At 39.7% G+C, this 23,120-nt stretch overlaps 1 protein-coding gene across 5 annotated transcripts in view; it reads left to right on the forward strand.

The window, feature by feature from the left end:
• Nucleotides 1-23,120, forward strand: part of BICD1 (BICD cargo adaptor 1) — a 253,912-nt gene that overhangs the window by 154,362 nt on the left and 76,430 nt on the right. For all 5 annotated transcript variants that reach the window (XM_077807517.1, XM_077807516.1, XM_077807519.1 and 2 more), the window contains exon 3: nt 18,905-19,057. In XM_077807517.1, coding sequence (XP_077663643.1) covers nt 18,905-19,057 — 153 coding nt within the window. The remainder of the gene's footprint in view (nt 1-18,904; nt 19,058-23,120) is intronic.

The raw sequence follows: 23,120 nt of genomic DNA on the forward strand, positions 1-23,120 counted from the left end.
CTGTAGAGACCAGAGCACTCATGGCTTTTGGGATTTTGGGTTGTCTCTCCCCCCCCGCCTTTGTAATGATGCATAAAGAGCTAAAGTGTTTTTTTTTACATTAGAAGTTCAGCTACTATCTGGCATTGAAAACTGACTGAGGAATGAGTGAACTTGCATCATGAGTCAAGACAGTGAGCGTTGAGCAAGTGAGAAGGAAAGATAGACAGCCACTTTACCAGACTGCTTCATCTGTTCTTATTTTACAATATATAACCAGTTACTATTTAGCAATATTAAACCATAGAGCACAAACTAGAATACAAGTTGAAACAAGAGCATTTAGGGTAATTGTTCCCTGGTATTTCATCTTAGTTGTGTTGGGGTTTGATTTAGATTATCGAGGAGACGTCAGAAAACTGAGGCTCAGTCAGCTTTATTAGTCACACAAGAGAACGCAACACAGAAAGGAATGGGTTAATACTTTACCAAACCAACCTGGGAAACAGCATCTCTCAGCATCCAATCTGTTCTGAAATTAGGGGATCACTTTTGCTTATTATTGCCCTTGTTTACAACAAAATGGAAGATTCACAAATCCCACAGTATTCCCTAGGATTTATGCACCAGTTCTTATCAGTTTCTTATCTTGTTTTGAGCATAGTTTTCCAGAAGTCAGCAAAACTTAAGAGACATGCTGCCCTAACCTAGCTTGGTACAGAGAGCATGTTAGCTGAGCATCAACGAAATTGTTTGTCTTGGCCTGGGCCTCTCTGATATGTCTCTTTAGCTCACGCTGAAATACAACACTTCGCATCTCCTCTTGGTTAAACAGCATCCTGGGAAGAGCTTAACATGAATACAATTCATAGTTATATAAACGCATTAATACATACATATATATGAGCACTATGAATTGTATAGGATGCTGGCTAACACAGATTACAACCATCTAACTTCAGTGCAGTTCAAAGTTATACAATCTAGCATGAATATAAAGCATTCTAAATATAATATTTATTTACTACTAGCTACTTTCTTATGTTTGTTACACAAACACCTTATGTAATCAGACTTGTAGTTACAGCAATAAAGCAATTTACATTTTTGTTAATATATATGCTGATGAGAGGTGATTTCATGATTCATCTGTTTACAAGAATCAGCTTCACAGACCCCAGTACAGTTCTGTTCCTTATATTCATAGATTCAAAGGCCAGAAGGGAACATTGTGATTATCTTGTCTGACCTCCTGTATAACACAGGCCATTGGACTTCCCAAAACAATTCCTAGACCATCTCTGTTAGAAAAACATCCACTCATGATTTAAAAAGTCGTCAGTAAATTTAACTTTCATAAATTGTTCCAATGGCTAACTGCTCTCAGTGTTAAAGATGTATGCCTTATTTTCAATCTGAATTTGTCTAGCTTTAACTTCCAGCCATTGGATTGTGTTAAACCTTTTTCTGCTAAGTTGAAGAGCTCATTATTAAATATTTGTTCCTCGAGTTGATACTTCTGGACTCTAATCAAGTCACCCCTGAACCTTCTCTTTGTTAAGCTAAATAGATCGAGCTCTTTGAGTCTATCACTATAAGGTGTGATTTCTAATTCTGTAATCATTCTCGTTGCTCTTCTCAGCCCTCTCCAATTTATCAACATCATTCTTGAATTGTGGACACCAGAACTGGACACAGTATTCCAGCAGCGGTTGCACCAGTGCTATATATAGAGATCAAATTACCTCTCTACTACTACTCGAGATCCCAGGGTTGCATTAGCTCTTTCTGCCACAGCATCACACTGAGTTTCAAAGAATCTGCGTTTTCCCATGGAAAAAGAGTTCCATCAAAAAATTCCCAACTAGCTCTATTTGTATACTTTAAAATATTAACTATTGATTCTTTAGTGAGTGTACTATCCTGGGATAAAGAATGAGCTGTTTTTTGAATACTTCTGGGCATCCTCAGGGAAGACTTTTTGGATGAAGTATATTTAATTCTTTTTTTATAAAAACCAAAGATTTCACTGAGATTTTTCTCAAGAGAATTATTGCAATCAGCCCAGCTTCCTAAGCAGCCCTTCAGTAATAACCTCATATAGAAGCCCAGTGGTAAGTAAAAACAAACTCCCTCCTAAGGCAACAAATTCTAAATTCAAGCTTTCAAAGGGTTAATACAAGCAAGAGTAATGAAAAAAAAGTGGATTTAAATATGATTTTAACCCCATTCCCTCCATTTCTAATGTTATTGAGTTTCAGGCAAACCCTCAGGGCGAAGGGATATTGTTTGTTACCTGCTACTACATTCCGTGCTTATTTGACTTCGAAAACAACAATTTAATTGTAGGGTTCAGCTACCATGTATCTCATGTCTGAGTAGCTCTCAGGCTGATTATATCAGGAGTAATTGGCCCTTGTATTCTGTTTCCATAGAATATATTATGTTTGGGACATTCTCTGGTATCATGCAGCGTATCTTGATATTTCTCACTTGATCAGTCCTTCAAAGCTGAGAGAGAAAATTGTCACTGTAAAAGTCACCTTTGATGACTGTAAGATGTGACGTAAGAGTACTGGAGGTATTATCTGTATTTTAAAATAAATAAAAGAAAGGTCAGAGCAAAATAGTCAAGACCATGTTTAAAATCAATTTATAATGAACTGGCAGAGAAAAAAAAACCACGTAAGTTATCAAGGAGTTCACATAACCTCCAATGGTGGTTTGTTTTACTAAGGGCTTGTCTACACTGGCACTTTACAGCGCTGCAACTTTCTCGCTCAAGGGTGTGAAAAAAAACACCCCCCTGAGCGCTGCAAGTTTCAGTGCTGTAATGTGTCAGTGTAGACAGTGCACCAGCGCTGGGAACTGCGCCCCTCGTGGAGGTGGGTTTTTTAGCCAGCGGTTTACCGTTGCCAGTGAAGATGTGCCCTTGCATATAGCAATTGATATTAATGAATTACCACGTGTGCCAAAACCAGTAAAAAAAGTGGTATTTGATATTCAGCTCTGAAAGACGTAGTTTACCATCACAGAAGAATCTCATCTTTGGTCATAACTCATTGCTGAAGTCACTCAAACACAGTGGCAAAAGCAAAAATGCCAAATATTCTGGGAAGAAAGAAATTAGTCACTGAAAGCTTGCCATCTTCTTAACACCAACGCAGGTGCCTGATGTCATAGAAAAACTAAGCATGTGTGCTCTGCATGCAAGGTCAGATACGTTGCAGTGTATTAGGTTTGTCTTGCAACATGTGTGTGAGGTAAAAGAATATGTAGATTTATGTTGCATGCTCTGCATGCAAGGTCAGATATGTTGCAATGTATTAGGTTTGTCTTGCAACATGTGTGTGAGGTAAAAGAATATGTAGATTTTAAGCACTGGAATTGCATATGCACTGTGGAGAAATTCTCTTCCCTTATCAGTGACCGAATTTATCACTGAGACAACATTTGGACTTTCTGGTACAGAAGTGTTTTTTCAAGATGAACACTGCCATTTTCTGAGTGCCATCTTGGAAAAGAGTGAGAATTGCTGTCGTGCTAGCTATTCATATTTTTCCTATTTTCATAACAGCGGGTGATATCGTACCATTGATTTTGAGTAAGGAGAGTTTGATATAGTTTACTGGCTTTGAGAGAGATGGCTTATGCAAATCTACAAAGAGCTTTTAAGATGCAGTGGCAACTGTCAATTTACAGAACACATTTTTCTACTAAAACTATTTTAAAAGACCTACAGGTATATATAGCATGTGTCTTTTGAAGTAGGATGACTTGGTAGCTGCCCAATTTTGCAGCGCTCATAAGCCATGAAACTAAAATCCAGTTTCTCTCTAGCCTGTAGTAATTTATGCAAACTGCTTTCTAGAGCACATTCAAATTGATTTCTTCTTCTATTTCCTTCAATATACTGGCTCAATCTCAGTTTACCCTTAGGGAGCAACTCTTTGTATTAGCTTGATGTTAGTTCTATTTTTCTAGGAAGCAAGATCCTCTATGCCTGAGGAAGAGATGGTGAAAGCAAATTGCACAACTCTTAAGTAAATAAGTGTGCGTTGCACACATGCATCCAACTGATTGTTTGTGCTGTGCAGGGGTCTGCGCAAACTTTTTTGCATTTTGCATGGCATGGGTTTACAATCCTTGAATTTCAGATTGGAACACACTCATGAACTTGATGTAAAACTTGGCCTAAACCACCGAGTTTGGTAATGGAACCATGAGAAATAGAGGGCTTGTCTACACAGTGCATTAGTCACACCAGAGGGGTGTAGACCCTAGTGCACACTAGTGGCTGGTGCACTAACTGGCCCATGTGGACCCTGCTGGCATGCACTAAAAGTTCCTGCTTGCATATTAATGTAAATCCCATTTCAAACAGTACTACCTTAATGTCCACTAGTGAGCTTTTAGTACCTGCCAGCAGGGTCCGCATAGGCCAGTTAGCAAGCCACCCTTTAGGTCTCACTAGAATTTACTCCCCTCTGTTGCAGAATAAAGCACCGTATAGACAAGCCCAGAGTTTGTGGGGCTTTCTGTATTATTAGTAGGGCTGTCAAGTGATTAAAAATATTAATCGCGATTAATTGCACTGTTAAACAATAATAGAATACCATTTATTTAAATATTTTTGATGTTTCTTACATTTTCAAATATACTGATTTCAATTACAAAACGGAATACAAAGTGTACAGTGCTCACTTTATATTTATTTCTGATTACAAGTATTGGCACTGTAAAAAAACTAAATAAATAGTATTTGTCAATTCACCTAATACAAGTACTGTAGTGCAATCTCTTTATCATGAAAGTTGAATTTACAATTGTAGAATTATGTACAAAAAAACTGCATTCAAAAATCCTACAAGTCCACTCAGTACTACTTCTTGTTCAGCCGATCGCTCAGACAAACAAGTTTGTTTACATTTGCAGGAGATAATGCTGCCTGCTTCTTATTTACAATGTCACCTGAAAGTGAGAACAGGCATTCTCATGGCACTGTTGTAGCTGGTGTCATAAGATATTTATGTGCCAGATGCGCTAAAGCTTCATATGTCCCTTCATGCTTCAGTCACCATTCCAGGGGACGTGCGTCCATGCTGATGATGGGTTCTGCTCGATAACAATCCAAAGCAGTGCGGACCAATACATGTTCATTTTCATCCTCTTTTGAGTCAGATGCCACCAGCAGAAGGTTGATGTTCTTTTTTTGGTGGTTCGGGTTCTGTAGGTTCTGCATCTGAGTATTGCTCTTTTAAGACTTCTGAAAGCATACTCCGCACCTGGTCCCTCTCAGATGTTGGAAGGCACTTCAGATTCTTAAACCCTTGGGTCGAGTGCTGTAGCTATCTTTAAAAATCTCACATTGCATTTTGTCAAATCTGCTGTGAAAGTGTTCTTAAAATGAACAACACATGATGGGTCATCATCCGAGACTGCTATAACATGAAATATACTGCAAAATGTGGGTAAAACAGAGCAGGGGACATACAATTCTCCCCCAGGAGTTCAGTCACAAATTTAATTAACATATTATTTTTTTAACGAGCATCATCAGCATGGAAGCATGTCCCCTGGAATGGTGGCTGAAGCATGAAGAGGCATACAAATGTATAGCATATCTAGCACGTAAATACATTGCAATGCCAGCTACAAAAGTGCCATGCAAATGCTTGTTCTCACTTTCTGGTAACATTGTTAATAAGAAGAGTGCGGCATTATCTCCTGTAAATGTAAACAAACTTGTTTGTCTTAGCGACTGGCTGAACAAAAAGTAGGACTGAGTGGACTTGTATGCTCTGAAGCTTTACATTGTTTTGGTTTTGAGTGCAGATATTGTGGCAGAGCTCCAGTCTTGTCTCCGTGGGTCCCGCACTTCCAGGCAGTTTATACTAGCCTCAGAGGCTCACTGCAACCCTCCACAAAGCCCTTCTCTCTCTAGGGCCAGAGTTAAAGTCTACTGAGCCCTTTTCATCATAAAGCCAGCAAGGAGGTTGGTGAGAGAACTCCCACAGTCTCTGTTGTCCCTATGGGCTTATTCAAGAACAGTTTAGCCTCCTGTCCTGACAGGGTCCTGTCTTCGCCTCCCAGGAGGTGTTTGTGTAGTGACGGGTTGGGGGGAACCCAGGCTCACCCTCTACTCCAGGTTCTGGCCCAGGGACCCTAGTGGCAGCAGCTGTTGGCAGCCAACCTTTCACTGCCAGAGCTGCTACACTTCCCTGGGCCAGTTCCCCACAGCTCTCCCGGTTCTCTCTCTTAATGCTTTCTTCACCCTTACCTTAGGGCTCCCTTTCCAGTGGCTTGAGGGTGTCTTCATTACCCAGCTCTTCGGTCACACTTCCTTTCCTCTGGCTCCCTTTTCCTTTCCCAACCTGACCAGAGTGAGCTCTTTTACAGTATCAGAGGGGCCTCAGTAGAGTCAGGCGTTCACATTAGCTTAACAGCCTCACCTGACTGTTTGCAGGCCAATTGGAGTCATGTGTCCACCGTAGCCTGGAGCAGCCCTCGCTCTGGTCAGTCAGGGAACAGAAACTGCTTATCCAGTGGCCAGTATATTTGCCTTCTACTACTCTGCTGTACCCAGCTGGCCTGGGTGTATCACAATATGTGTGCAGTTCTGGTTTAATAAGGATGAATTCAAACTGGAACAGGTAGAGAGAAGGGCTACTGTGGAATGGAAAACCTGTCTTATGAAAGGAGACGCAAAGAGCTTGGCTTGTTTAGCCTAACCAAAAGAAGGCTGAGGGAAAATATGATTGCTCTCTATAAATATATCAGAGGCATAAATACCAGGGAGGGAGAGGAACTATTTAAGCTCAGTACCAATGTGGACACAAGAACAAATGGATATAAACTGGCCATCAGGAAGTTTAGACTTGAAATGAGATGAATGTTTCTAACTATCCAGAAGTTCTGGAACAGCCTTCCAAGGGGAGCAGTGGCAAGCACTTATAAGCTTGATAAGTTTATGGAGGGGATGGTATGATGGGATAGCCTAATTTTGGCAATTAATTGATTATCGGTGAATATGCCCAATGGCCTGTAATGGGATGTTAGATGGGGTGGGATCTGAGTTACGACGGAGAATACTTTCCTGGATGTCTGGCTGGTGAGTCTTGCCTACGTGCTCAGGGTTTAGCTGATCACCATATTTGGAGTCGGGAAGGAATTTTCGTCCAGGGCAGATTGGCAGAGGCCCTGGGGGTTTTTCGCGTTCCTCTGCAGCGTGGGGCACAGGTCACTTGCTGGAGGATTCTCTGCACCTTGAAATCTTTAAACCATGATTTGAAGACTTCAGTAGCTCAGACATAGGTTAGGGGTTTATTATAGGAGTGGGTGGGTGAGATTCTGTGGCCTGCAGGAGGTCAGACTAGGCGATCATAATGGTCCCTTCTGACGTTAAAGTCTATGACTCTATATGTAACACAAAAAAATCTACATTTGTAAGTTGCACTTTCACGACAAAGAGATTGCACTACAGTATTTGTATGAGATGAATTGAAAATTATTTCTTTTATCATTTTTACAGTGCAAATATTTGTAATAAAAATAATATACACTTTGATTTCAATTACAACACAGAATACAGTATATATGAAAATGCATAAAAACAGCCAAAATATTAAATACACACTCAATTGGTATTCTATTGTTTAACAGTGCAATTAAAACTGCAATTAATCGTGATTAATTTTTTTGTGATTAATTTTTTTGAGTTAATTGCATGACTTAACTGAGGTTAATCAACAGCCCTAATTATTATCATATTTGATTTTCAGTTTCTCTGAATATCGCTACTCTGTGTGTGTCTCATTAGGGGAGTTCGACTGCTACAGGCCTTGATCTTGCATCAGGATCCTCCAATGTAGGGTATGTCTTCACTAACAACGTTAAAGCGCTCCGTGGCTGCTGTAAAAAAATTACCCCCATAAGGGGAGTAGCTACCAGCGTGGGAGCGTGGCTCCCAGCATTGGTGCACTGTCTACACTGCCACTTTACAGTGCTGAAACTTGCAGCGCTCAGGGGGGTGTTTTTTCACAGCCCTCAGCGAGAAAGTTGCAGTGCTGTAAAGTGGCAGTGTAGACAAGGCCTTAGACTTCTGTGCCCATGCAGACTTCCACTTAATCAAGAGGGCTCTGCATGGACACAGGGATGGCACTAATGGATCCTGATGCAGGATCGGGACTCAGGCTTTAGTTCACTTTTAATTAGCTTTCACATGCAGTTGTGGGAAACAATGGGTACTATTACCCATCCTCCCTTCTGGTCGACCTCCACATACTCTGCATAGATCCCCAGCCCCATGTGGTGCCTTCCAGGCTGGAAGGAAGAATGGTGTTGTGGCACCTCGCATGCATGGAATGGGTTTACATGGTGGATTAATGTTGTTTCGATGGACCACCCGTCACATTATTCCATTCCTGGTTTGGTGCATCGTTAATGTTTGAGTGGATTTTTTTCTTTGAAATCTGCTAACTCTTGAGGGTATCATGCTGTATAGAGCAGCTGATCCCTGGCTGTATTCCCTCTGCGGTCACCAAAATCCCCAGATTTCTAATTGTAATGTTGTCACAGAGAGGGGCTCCTATAGGACAGAAGAGGAGAGAGCATGGCTTTTCCTCTCCCCCCTTATGGGTTGGTTTGCTTCCTTGTAAACCATGCCAGGAGGGTAGAATATGCCCTATAGGATGCAGAAATAGATTTACTCTTCCATTTTGTTTGTTTGTTAAAACCCAAACACAAACCAATTTTTTTAAAAGAAAAGATGTAATTGGACCATATAGCTCCTAACAGTCTACCTCAAAGGCAGTAGAATAAGGACATTTTGGCGTTTTTTTTTTTGGTGGTTTTTATTATTATTATTATTATTATTACTATTATTATTCTCAAGAAGTTTTCATTCATTTATTTATTTATGTTTTCCTAAGGCCAAATAGAAACAAATTTAGGATGGAGCAAGAAACAGAAATTATGTATAATATAATATAATTAATATAATTAATTATAATAATATGTTAAATTCTAAATCAAGATAAAATATAACTAAAAGGGTGTATTAAGTATTGGTGTCTACAAAACCCACACCTTTTATTTTCATGTGTGTAGATTAAAGTGAATTTGGCACCCAAATTTACAATGACAGGTGTTCCCAGACTCGAGAGAGCAGACATTAGTTTAATCATAAATTGTCTAACTGACATAATTGGCTTCAAAACATCCCATTTATTGTTAGTACATTACAAATGTCATGTTCAAATGGGCTTTTGTATTGCATACATACAATATTCTGTTCTTAAAACCAAAGTACCGACCTTCTTCATTTTTCTTGCTCCTGAATTACTAAATTAATGCTATAAATTCACATACAGTGCAAATGGTTGTGGCTGCACTTCCCACCAGATAAGACTTAAACTTTGGTCCAGTGTAGACTAGCTTTGGTGCACATATCTGATTGTTTTCTGATTAACAGAGCTGATAAGTTTCAGAGTAGCAGCCGTGTTAGTCTGTATTCACAAAAAGAAAAGGAGTACTTGTGGCACTTTAGAGACTAGCAAATTTATTTGAGCATAAGCTTTCGTGAGCTACAGCTCACTTCATTGGATGCATCCGATGAAGTGAGTTGTAGCTCATGAGAGCTTATGCTCAAATAAATTTGTTAGAGCTGATAAGCATTCACTGTGGAAGAAAATAGGCTTTTTATTGTGCCAAAAGCTGCAGCCATGACGTCTGCTTAACTTGGAATCCCTCCCTTGAGTTTTATGTGAAGTAATGTGGAAAAAATGCTCATGACCCCATGTCCATATATAAGCCTAAATGAGACTCCTAACTATATACTTGTAAAGGATCAATGAAACATCTGGGGAATCGGCCTAGCTCTGTTCCAGAGAATAAAAAGACATGTTAACTAAAGATGGTCTGAGAAACTTTGAGGGAACTATATTTGGTCAGAATATGCAGTTCTATAAAAATCAAAACACTTTGCAAAATTAGGTGGATTTCAATGGAATTTCATTTTGGACGAAAACCAGAAAAAAAGTTTTGACAACGTCAGAATGCCCCATATCTACATTTTTGCAGCAATATGTTTAGATTTTTCATTTTGAATTATCATACAAAAACAAAAGTAAAAATCAAAAAACATCTCAACCCAAAGCAATTTCAGGGAGGGGGGGCCTCAAGTGCATAGTTTTTCATGAACTGCGGGGTGGGGGTGGGGGGGGACGACGGATTTTCCTTTGGAAGATAATTTTGAAATTTTTGGTTTGCGTTCTGATTTGGAAGGGAGCCAGATTCTGAAATCTTGAAATCCTTTGTGAAATAGCAACGACAGCTTCTTCACAGCTCAAACGTTGAATATTTCATATCGTTATGTATTTGTATTGCAGAAATGTCTTGAAGCCCCAATCTGGGATTAGGGGCCCGTTGTATATACATGTAATAAAAAGACAAAGTTTACATATAGTTGTTTTTAATTTCCTTTTGGTTTCATATTGCTTTGTACGTTTCATGAAAAACTATGCACTTAAATACTTGGTACTGGGTAGCGGAATAGATGACTGGATGCAGTCTGTTGTTGCTTGTAAATTTAAAAGAAAAATTTACTGACAAAATTTAAAGATTCTTAATTACACTAAAACTCTGTTTCTCCAGATAACTCATTTTTTGACACCCTATAAGGTTTTTGCTTACATAGGTATATCCTGTAGACAGCATCTGTCCACTTCAAAATGTTTCAAGTTTTGGGAAGTAAATGAAATTTTAGTTGTGTGCTGTGCAACAGCTTCTTAAAAGAATAATATAACAATAACACAGCATTTCTCGAAGAGCATCTCGTATATTCCACTAAATAAACCATGTAAACATATCTAACTCCTGTGATAGACCCAGGCCAGTTGGGTACATCAGAATAGCCTTATTGGGATCCAGGAAGTGGGCAGGTGAAGCCCGCCCACTGCTAAAGGATCCCCCCCCAGCCTAAGGGGGGAGTCCACAGGACCTGGAAAACCAATTAATTACAGGGGACAACTAATGAACAACAGGGACGGGGTTGCGGTCAAAGGGTCAAACGAAGGGAACCTGACGGGGACACTGAGCAGAGAACCCCGGACAGCGCCCACTGCTCCTCAAAGGCGTCAAGGGAGTCAGTGGACACCGCCCAGAGGAACTCTGCCCGGAGGCGTGAACGGACAGAGGATCGAAAATAGGCCCCACAGTCACAGGAGACTCCATCGGCCAACCTCCTCACCCTGGTTTTATAGATGGCTACAGCAGAATAGCAGAAGGCAGATATACTGGCCACTGGATTAACAAATATCTGTTCCCTGACTGACCAGAGCAGGGGCTGCTCCAGGCTAATGAGAACACCTGACTCCAATTAACCTGCAAAGAGTCAGGTGAGGCCATTAAGTTAATATTACCACTGGACTCTAATTAAGGCCCCCCTGATAATATAAAAGGGCTCACTCCAGTCAGGTAGAGGGAAGAAATGTGGCTGAAGGGCTGGTTAATGAAGACACCCTCAAGTCATTGGTAAGGGAGCCCTAAGTTAAGGGAGAAGCAGGAGAGCTGTGGGGAAGTGGCCCAGGGAAATATAGCAACCCTGGTAGTAAAAGGTTGGCTGCCAGTAGCTACTACCATTAGGGTCCCTGGGCCAGAACCCGGAGTAGAGGGCGGGCCTGGGTTCCCCCCAGCCCACCACTACAGAAACATCTCCTGAGAGGGGAAAACAGGCCCCTGTCAGGACAGGAGGCTAAACTGTTTTGGCATGAGGCTGTAGGAGCAACAGAGACTGGAACTCTCTCACCAACCTCCATTGCTGGCTTATGATGAAAGGGCTCAGTAGACTGTATCCCTAGCCCTAGAGAGAGAAGGGCTACATGGAGGGTTGCAGTGAGCCTCTGAAGCTAGCATAAACAGCCTGGAAGCCCGGGACCCACGGGGACAAGATTGGAGCTCTGCCACACTCCCAATATTAGTATTATAGTAGCTAAAATCAAAACCCAACAGATGTCACAAAATGAAATTAAAAGCATTTTGATCCAGAATTTTCCATATCTAAAACTACTAAGGCAGAAGTGTTTACTTCAATTCTGTGGTAGAATTCTCTGCTTAAAATAAAAAATATGAACAGAAGGCAAAAGTACAATGAATCAGATCCTCAGCTGGCATAAGTCTGTGTAATTCTATTGCCGTCAGTAGAGCTGCACTATTTTACACCAGCGGAGGATTTGGCTCAATATCTTGAAGTTCAAAATGCTGCATTCTTCAATCCCTTAACCAAATGGTTCTAAAATATATTATACTTACACTAATATGCTGTATTAACTACAAAGGCTTATTGTTTAAAGTGCCTTTATGTTCCTTTCATGCCCAAGAGACCCCAGTCAGGATAGGGGTACCATTGTACTAGGCACATTGTGACCGCACAGGAAGACACGGTTCCCTGAACTGAAGAGTTCACAGTTCACGGCCATGACCCTTAGGCATATGCCCAGACACTTGGCATGTACTGTACTTTACATATCTGAGTAGTGCCATTTAAGACGTGTCCGATGTTTGCAGATGTAAACTCTTAAGTTCCATCTTAATTGGTGCATTCAGTTTTACATTGTTTGGGATTTATTCTATTCTATATAGGTTCTTATATTGCCCTCATTACAGTAGCATCTGCATAACTTCCAGTAGTGCTTTAAGCAATATGTTAACACCTACAATAGTTAATGCACATGAGTCACGGTCTGATGCCATGCTGACAAGAAGTCTGTTGTTTTCTTTAGTTTCATAGGTGTCTCTTTCTTGCTTTTTTGGCACAGATGCATTAAAATAATTGCACCAAATTCCTCTTGTGATTGGGACAGAAAATAACCTCTACGCATTAAAACATTACTCGTGTACCTTTAGCTCCACCTCTTGGGTGTTTTACAGATACAGTAATATAGATAGAAGAATCTTCTCTGGAGGTGATAAAAATCTTTTGGTTAAACTCTTGAAAATATTTCTGGATCAGCAGCCATCCCTTGGAACTTTAATAGTCCGTACATGATTAAAAGTGAGGTTTAATTATGAATTATTTTGCTGATCATAGAATTATTTGGGTTAGAATTGTCCCCTAGTGGCTTATCTAGAAAATTGCCCGGCTGACTGATCCATTTTACATCATATAAAAGTATTTTGGTGCATTTCAAAAACACCATAGAGAGGCTTGATGTGGTGATCTAATGTGAAACTTGTGTCATGCTCCCACCCCGGCGTATGTAGCAGGAGACTGTTGTATACTCCATAATCATGTATTGTTCGGTAAAAATAATTTTTTTTTAAACTGACAAAAAATAATAAACACAATTGTTGGTGGGCATATTTCCTATGTCTTTAATCAGAACATTTGGTGGAAGCAAATATAATACTTGTGACAGGGACCAAATACAAACTCAGCATGTTATTTGAAAAGACAAAAGAATATTTCACCAATGCAAACCACATAGAAATAGCATAACAGTGAAAATGCTGTAACATTACACACTAGCCTGAAAGACCTCTTCTGGCGTTTGCTCATACTAGGTACTAATTGCTTTTAGATTAGCCATGATAAAACATTGTGCTGTACTAGTAAAGGGTGCGGTATTGAAAATGAAGCAGTGCTTTGCAGCTGGATCTTTGCCAGCATAATGCAGGCTTTTGCAAAGTGCCAAGGGAGAGGTTGGAGTATAGAGTGCAATATTATGCCATTTTCAGTGACAAGATTTGTGTTTTACGTTAGTGAAATATTTTATCACCTTTTTAAAATAACCAGCTGAGTTGGTGTTGGTCCCTGTGACAGAGTAATAGGCTTGCTTCCACCTAATGCTTTGGATATACACTTAAGGTAACATCGGAGACAGAACTGTTAGCAGACATAGTTTTTGGCTGGTTCTTTTGCTGTTGCTGTTTTTTGTTTTAAGCAGAGCAAATAGTGTATTGTTCTGTAGTAACATTTTCTGTGTGGATAAAAGAAGGGAGTGAGGAGAAATATAAGGGGTTCTGTTTATACGTCCAGGAATGTGGAGGAGAAGCAGTGGTATGTGGCGAAGGAATGAGCATTCTGTTTGTTTTAAGATGATGAATTTAAGAAAGATAGCCATTCAGCCTTCCTGTACAGTGGCTGTATGTTGTATTAGGGGGAAAAATGGTTCAATTCCTTGGTCTTAGACATTCAGTGAATCTCAGAGCCGTTTCCAAAATAAAATAGCTTGTAGTGCATCAGTGAAATAATGCATCAGGATTTGGTAAAAAGCCTTTTTATTCAGGTCCTTTGATCTGTGGCCATTTTGTCCCCTTCCTGCTTTTTCTAAGAGCTGTTCCTTTTGATCAAAGTAGCTGATTGCTGAGCCAGCTTGGGGTTTGTGTGTTTTTTTGTTTTTTTGGTTTTTTTAAATATTTACTGTATCCCAGAGTATGTGATGGATTTTGTAAAAATTAAGTATAGGACAAAATAATTGGTTAGTTTTGTATATTTGTTGTTAAAACCTTAATTTTATGTTATCAGCTGTTCAACCTTCTTACCCTTTGCTTAATCCAACAGTTACAAATTACTAGTTAAGATTTTTGACCTCCAACATTTTTTTGGTTGTGTGTTTTTTAAAATTTAATTTTGTATGTAAATTTGTTGCTCATGAAAGAGTGGCATAATAGGCCTGATCCAAAGTCCATTGAAGTCAATGGGCGTCTTTCCATTGAAGTCAGTGGGCTTTGGATCAGACTTAATGTGACCAGACATTAGTTTTCCTGTGTAACTCTGCAAATGCACCCTAATCCTGTTCTATCACACACCTTTCCTAAACTGCAATTGGCTAAGGGCCTGAGACTGCTGTGGACCATGTCAGCATTCCTGAGAAAGATTCCTTTAATGGATGGGGCTGTTATGGGGAAGGAGAATTCTTTAAAACACACTTGTTGCCTGGGTTGATTTTCAGCCACCTGCTCTTCATCCAGGGGCTGATCCTCTTCCAGGCATTGGTAAGGTTGTAGACAGCGCAGTTATGCTTGGCGTGAAAGAGAGGTAGAGCTGGGTGTCGTCCCCATACTGCTATCACTTCAGTCCATTTTGTCTCGCATTTCTCATGAATGTAGACTTGCATGTCTACCCAGACCCTACAGGACTCAAAATTAAAGACATACTGTCAGAAATGGAAATCATAGGCAGTTGTTCAGTGGTATTGGAATTATTAATATTAGACATTATTAATACTAATGTGGGAAATTACCAGACACTAATTTAACCACTAATTCCTTTATTTATTGTATAGGTCAAATGGTATTTTATACAATTCTCTAAACATGCCTGACGGCCTAAAAATAAGCAGTCACTACACTCAATACAGTACTAAAGTATTCATAAACATGTGATCAGTATACTTACAGTTCTGCGAGACCTAGGGAAAACTGTCTCAGTCTGGTGTGCTCCAGCATGATCAGGTAGAGTACGACAAAGAATCTTCAAATTCATAATTTTTTATACCCTTTAACAAACAAATGATGTCATTGCCACATACTGATTTCAGCTAAAACCAATTTGAGACAAGTCACCCTTATTTTCAGTCTTACCCTCAATCTTATCTGGATTATGTCTAAACTGGCACTTCGTCGGCAAAACTTCTGTCGTTCAGGGGTGTTCAAAAAAGACAAAAACACCCCCCGACCGACAAAAGTGTTAATGACGAAAAGCACCAGTCTGAGCAGCACTTTGTCGGCAGGAGCACTCTCCTACTGCCCACAAAGCCACTGCCTCTCGTGGGGGGTGGAAGTTTTGTGTCAGCAGGAGAATTCTCTCCTGCCAACAGACAGCAGGTACGCGGCTCTGCATTTAATGGCACTGCCGTAGTGGCACAGCTGTGTCGCTAAAAGCTGCGTAGGATAGACGTAGTCTTACAGCCTTCTCTCTCTCCAAGGCCTCTCCTCCCTTTCTCTTCCCCTCCTGGCTCACAAGCAGTTTCTCCATTTTGCCTAGTTTACATAGCCCCTGGTTTTTGAGATAACATTGGTATGTGAGGTGGGAAGACTCATGACTCTTTTTAAGACAGATTCTCTTTTGCTTTATTTAAAACCATGTGCAGTCACCCTATTGGTCTCCTTTTTAGAAACTTCCCTTTAGGTCATTAGTTGTTTTTTTTTTTAACCAGACACGCCCCCTATTTCATTCCTTCTGGCCTTATAACTCACTGTTTTCAAGGCCTTCCTTCTACTTGCTAGTCCGGGCCTTTCTTTACAACACACATTATTTCCTTAACCAAACTTAGACTAACTCTGTTTCTTTTATTGTATTTTATATTTATCCCACGGTGGCATAAGCTGTCTTCCCCCTGAGAAATAATATACAATGCCATTCCCAGGTTTGACTCACAGGCTCAGTCAGCAGGGAATGTTGCAGGAACACATTTAAATGGCCTTTTTTCCCTGGTGCTTCATGACTCTTCTGCCACCTGGGATCTTTCAACTAAAGTCTTGCTCCAAGTTCGAGATCTTGCAGTTTCTTTTCTTTTCTTAATTGAGTGCCAGGAGTTTTCATTAATTTTAATTTGGAATGAAAAGGCTTAGTCTAATAAGGTGCTTGTTTGTCATCCTTTGTAATCTTTGTTGCATCAACATATTTTATAGTGGTTTATAGTTTATCTTTTAGGCTTTTACACTTTAACCCAGATGCAAAACTAAATATCTGTGTCTTGCAGATCAACTCAGAATTGATAACACTTACTACTGCACCGTTATGTACTAGGAATTAATATGTACATAAAGACAGAGCCAGATTACACTTTGGTGGGGCCCTGGGCCAGAGCAAATGGGGGTCCCTCCCCACCGTTTCCACCTGCAGTACCCTCCTACCCTTCTGCTGGGGAAATGGGGTCAGGGCCTGAGGGCTTGCCCTGCCCCATCCCCTTGCCCGTTGCTCCTGCTGGGGAGCAGGGATTGGGGTGCGGGGGCTTGCAGGAGCACCGGGCGGGCGGAGCGGGGCAAGCCCCAGCGCCCTGACCCCGTTCCCCAGCAGGCACACCAGACAGACAGGCGGGTGGAGAGGGACAAGCCTCCGCGCCCAGACCCTGCTCCGCAACAGGAGCGCCGGGCGGGCAGAGCAGGTTAGAGTGTGGGGGCATTCCAATTGGCTGGGGCCCCTGGGCACAGGCCCCATTGGCCCAGTGGGTAATCTGCCACTGCATACAGAGCCAGATACACACAGATCACTGAATGCAGTTTCTATAGTGCCTGTTTCTTACAGAGATGTTCAACGTTTCAGAAAGATATGTCTATGATTGCTCTCCTGCTGCAGAAATCATAGATTATATTATTTTCTATCTCTGCTCCTCCTGGCATCACAGCAGAGACACAGTCTATGCCATCATTATGAATGTAGCCATTCTTCTTACTATAGAATACTCCGTCGTGCCCCCCGGGTACCACTGCGGCTGCAGTGCTCATTGTTCCTGCAGGAGGGGGGAAGATACGACTGATGGTCCTTACTGCCATGAATCAGGACTGAAGGGGCTCACATACATAGCAGTGGTGGACAGTCTTACCCTAAAAGGCCATATCTGTTGCTGATTCCACTTTCACCTACTCCATTATAAATAGGCTTGGTAGAATGGGATTTTGTTTATCATTTCAACAGATAATATTGATGTTTATTTTTACACTTTTTATTTTTTATCCATTTAAATTTTCACAGTTGCAGGATGTCAGCCAATAATTAGTTAATGAGAGTAAACTTTGAGATTCAAAAAGTTAAAGCTTTATAACTGCTAAAATACAAACTGTCGACATCATATGTCAAAATTTTACCCTTAAATCAAACTTTAATAAGTTTTCAAGCAGCATTTTCGTTACTTTGCCTGTCTGTAAATTTTGATTATTATTGATGGAAATAATTCTCATTCGTTTGTGTATGGTGAAATCAACTTCTGTTGATATATACTGATAAAAATCAAATCATTACAAGCCTAATTATAAATCAGGAGTAACTCCATAGAAGACAGTGGGGTTAGACAAGTGTACCATTAAAATTAGGCCTCTGATATCTGATGATTTAGAGAGGTTAAAGGTCACTTCAGCATTTGAGTCTCCCACGAAGAATAACCTTAGCAAACCCAAGCTCAAGATGCAAAAAATTTGTCAAGCCTAGAATTAGGTGCAGTCAAATAACTTTTTGATGGCAGTTCTTGAAAACATATATGAGTGTCTAGAAAACTGGTAGGGTTATTGTTGAAATGACTTCTACCTATATCACTTTATACATACAGCAGAACCTGAAATGAGACCACTCTAATTAGTAACCTCTGGGTTTAAGAAGCTGCCTCTTGTTATCCTGAAATACTCCAGCTTTATTAGAAGACCACATCTGTTGAACAACTGAGTTTTCCATCGTTTGAGAAGTCTCTTGCAACAGGTTTTACTGAATAATACAGCACATAAATATCTGTACTTGATTTCAAAACATGAAGTTGGTTCTTACATTACTTCATCTTGGTTAATAGCTATCTTTGCAAGACAGACACCATTATTCATTTTTCTGCTGTATGAATTTAGTGTATTGTCCTTTAGTGAAAAACAGTAGACAATTGTGTTTTGATTTAAGCCTTTCAACCAGGCTTCTAGCAAATAAAAGTAATGAGACGATAAAGCACTAGAGGGTTTTTTAATTTAAATAGAAAATTAATCTTGGAACTATTTTGTTCAAGTTTCCATATCTCATATGCTCATTTGTGTCCATCCAGCCGTATAACAAATACCAGGAACTGTGGTATGACACCATATAAATTGTGGTGCTGCTGTTTTGACATGTAGTGTTAAATCATTTTGATTACTTGTTTGTTGCCCTTGTTATACACTGGGGCCATGTTTACCATTCATGCTGCTGGAAATGAAATCGTCATTTTGGTTTTTTTCCCCTCTCCTTCAGAATAACGAAATGGCAGAGTTGCAGAGAATACGGATGAAAGATGAAATTCGAGAATACAAGTTCCGAGAGGCAAGACTTCTTCAGGATTACACTGAGCTTGAAGAAGAAAATATTACTTTGCAAAAACTGGTGTCCACACTGAAACAGAACCAAGTAAGCACAGAAGAGATTTCAGATGCTAGACTAAAAAAAAAAAGTACAACACCGATTGACTTAAAACTGCATAATTTGACCTACCTTAAATTAATCTAGTATGAGATTCTTCATATCTTGCTGGTTATTGTTAAACAGTCATTATAAAATATAATACTGGCAAACTAACACACTGGAAATCTTACTAAAGTGCTGAATGCACCCGGAGGTTCCATGACAAGTTAAAACCCCACTGCAACCAGCTGTAAACAGTATCCAGGGTTGCTCTCCACTTGATACGTGTGCACAACTCCCATTGATGTTGAAGGGAAACTCAGACCCACTTATACATATATGACATTTAGAAATGAAAAAATGTAAATTTTTCTGTGGAAAATATTGTTGCTGGCGAAGTAATCAAGAAAACTGTTGTCTCGGACCAAAGGGATTTGTTCCTCTGTCAAAAGTGCTATCTTGTCATGATAAATCAGTAAATATGCAATTCAGGTGATTAAACTGGCAATATTTTTCTTCTTTTAAACACATTCCGTGCCAGCACTGGATTACAATTTATAAGGCAATGCCTTCGTTTCTAACAGATTGTAATTGCTTCCTGCCTCCATAACATGCAGTTGCTTTTTAAGTCCTAACATGCTCAGCGGGATGATTAGGGCTTGCCACAAGATTGCCACTGTTTCTAGAGGGAGTTTGTTAACAAAACTATCTCGTTGCTGTCAGGATTTGCGGTACAATTTCATCTAACTGTTACTAATATTTTATCCATCCTGACATGGTGATTAAAGTACTTAGAACAACAAGGTAGAACAACTGGGGACATGGAGATAATAGAAACAGATCCATACTTTCCTTTCCTTATATTGAGACACTATGACTTACAAATTTCTAGAACTAAATTTCCAGCAGATTGTCTTTATCAGAGAGGTATTATCCAGGCCACTGTATTCCTCCTTTGAGGCAAAGGTGTGATTCTCACTAGATTCATGGAAATGATCTGCACAGATCCTGGGAAAATTAGACCCCTGAACGGACTGTTGTAGTTTCCACCAGAAGAGAATCTGTACACAAATGCTATCTGTTAGAACACTTCACTCTTAATGAACCTGAATACCAGGGCCCCATAAAGAGGAAAAAATATTTGGCATATTTTGATTGACTAAAAAAAAATTACAGTATTTTTGTATCAAATGTTTTTTATTTGTTTTTGTAACTCAGAAAATAGTTTTGATCTACAAGATGAAATTTCATAAGAGATTAGTCCTGTATATTCTTTAACTTATAAAATCATGTATTACATAGTCCTTGATATTTTATGATCAGATCTTTTTAGGCATTTGGAAGAAGAATCCATGAAAAAGGGGAATGTAAAAATCAGTTATTGTTCACAGAGAGTGCAAATCTCCCTGCTTTTCATGAGAATTTCTGCTATACACAGCTTATGTTATGTGTATAATCAAGAAAATATAGATACTGGATTTTATTAATAGGGCCTGTGTTTTCAGGATTCATTTCCCTACAAAACAGCAACACACATTTGTGACCCCCGAATCCAAATCTGAAAATCTGAGATAAACCCCAAACCTCCAGATTTTCAAAAGATTCCCAGTATAATCAGTCACTAACTTTCTTGAGCTGTTTGATATCAGGTCACTGAGCAATCTGAAGGTTCAAATTCTAAAGACTGCCTTCTCAGCCAGCTCCCAAATAAAAGTCCTCACCTGTCTACTGAATATCCAAGCCCAAAAGGAACTTGCTCTAGCAGGGACCCATTCCTTGTATTATATTTAAATTCTGCTTTTTAAATATTTGTGTAGACACTGAATGAAACAAAGTTCCAGACCATCAACTGAAGAGGCAACTAATAATGCCTGCCAACTAGTAATGTCTGCCAAATTGTTTGAATTAGAAAAGGGTTTTTTACTTGGGAATTTTTCAACATTTACTTGAAAACCAAATTTCTCCCTCCTCCACCAAAAGACATTATTGCACTATTTAATCTGATTTATTATTTTAAAGTCAGAATTTTACAAATTAAAAATATGAAAGGATTATCATCAAACTAAAAGTCATACCACTATCTGTTTAAGGCTACCATTTTTACAAGTAGAGCTGATTGGAAAATGGAAGTGCTAATGAATCTTTATCAGAATTTTGTTTCAGTGAAAAAATGTGTCTGGTTCTATTTTATAATGAACACAAAAGAAATTGAAAGAAATTAGTCAAATATTTTTTCTTCCTTTTTTAAAGTTTGTGGATTTAACAGGCATTTGTGTATAGTCAGTTTGCAGTGTATGGTCAGTAAATTTCCGTTTTGTTTGTGTGGGTCTTTCATACAGCATCAAGGAACCAGAAAAAGATTGAAAATTGGGAAATTATTTCCTATAAATTTAAAAATATGAATAGGTAAAGCTACAGAAACTGTTCAAGAGATTCAGGGGCAGGTGTAGTACCAGAGAAAACTTTTAACTTTTTCTCTCACCCTTCTCCAACCCTCCCACCCCACCCTCTGAAACCACTTGTATGACACAAGGGTGAAATAAATGTCTTTTTTGTCCATAAAGTTTGAGAGTTACTTTTAATAATTTTTGTTCTGGGGTGAAAAGTACCAGGTATAAACCTATTCTGTTTTCATGAAACATCCTTTATTTTTGTGTCACTTTGCTTATCACTGAGGGAAGAATCAGAATGCCAGAATTGCTTGGTCACTTACATAATGACTCTTGTCCAACACATCCGTGTGTCTTGACTCGTCAGATGCTTATTCTAGCATAAGAACCCTTCCCATTCCAATTCAGCAGCCAGAGCTCTCTCAGTGTAGAATTGTCTGTCTTGGAGCTAGTGAGTCCATCAAGACAAGACACGGTGAAAGAAGGAATTATTACAGGTCCCAGTCTCTCAAGCTGCTCTGCATAGGCAGACTCATGAGTCAATGGGGCTGTGTGTGGAGGCATGGGAATCACATGTAGAAAGCAGTTTGCAGTAGCAGGATTAGATTTTTCCACAAGGAAGGAAATAAAATTGTAAAAATGTCAAATCTTCCTTCCCAACAAACTACAATGGAACTAAACCACTGAATTGGTAATGTCAGTTCCTAATTCTTTTGGATAATAGTGTAGATGAGGATCAGAGCAGCTGGAATGCTAATGGGAGCCAAGGAACGCAGATCTTCTTCTATCTAAATGGCTGGTCATTGTGACAGCAACAAGATTTAGAACCCAAACCTACTCCCTTTTATGTAAGTGGGAGTTTTACCATTGATTTCAGTGGGAGAAGGATTAGGTCCTTAACAAACTGGTATCAAATGTATCTAAACCAACACTTCCACTAGCTTCTTTCTTTGGCTCTGTAGATGTGAAACTTTGAGTTCATGTTAAACAGGTTAATTTTCTAAGTGAATTGTTCAGCATTGGAAGTAAACTGCCTAGAACCCTCCTTTTCTCGCCTGCATTTTTGTCCATGTCTGGCATAGCACATATCGTCTCCATTTTCTCCACTACACCGAGTGGCTATAGTTGTGGTGGGATGAGGCACTCTCTTCCTTTCTAAAAACATGGTAGTTACTTAGGAGAAGAAGCTGCCATTTTCCTCAGCCACATTATCACATGTATTGTGAAAATCCAGCTCCCTGCCTGTGGAGCTGGGTGGCTGATCTGCGATGAGGTGAGAGATTTATCAGTCAAAACTTGACTGGCCAACACCAGCTCAGCAGGGGAAGAATTTCAGTCTGGCCTGTTACAGGACCAGAAGACCAGCTGTCGGTGCCCTAAAATGGCTTCTGTGTTCCCTGCTTGAACACCGCTACTATTATATTTTTCGGATTGTCAAAAGTCAACCTCTATTTTAAAATTGCTGCCACTTGAGGACATCTGGCAGTTTAAACAGGTTGGGTTATTAGTCTGTCCTTTCATTTTTAAAATAAAACCTTATTGAATAATTGTCATTAAACAAACCTATATCTCCCTACAGTATAAAAAACTGGACACACAGTGATTACATCAGATAAGAAGTTGGATGCCATGGTGATAGATGCCTTAGAAATACCTATGAGTGATAAGTCGAACAGTAT

This window comes from Eretmochelys imbricata, chromosome 1, assembly GCF_965152235.1.
Source record: "Eretmochelys imbricata isolate rEreImb1 chromosome 1, rEreImb1.hap1, whole genome shotgun sequence".
In the NCBI taxonomy this organism is placed as follows: Eukaryota; Metazoa; Chordata; order Testudines; family Cheloniidae; genus Eretmochelys; species Eretmochelys imbricata.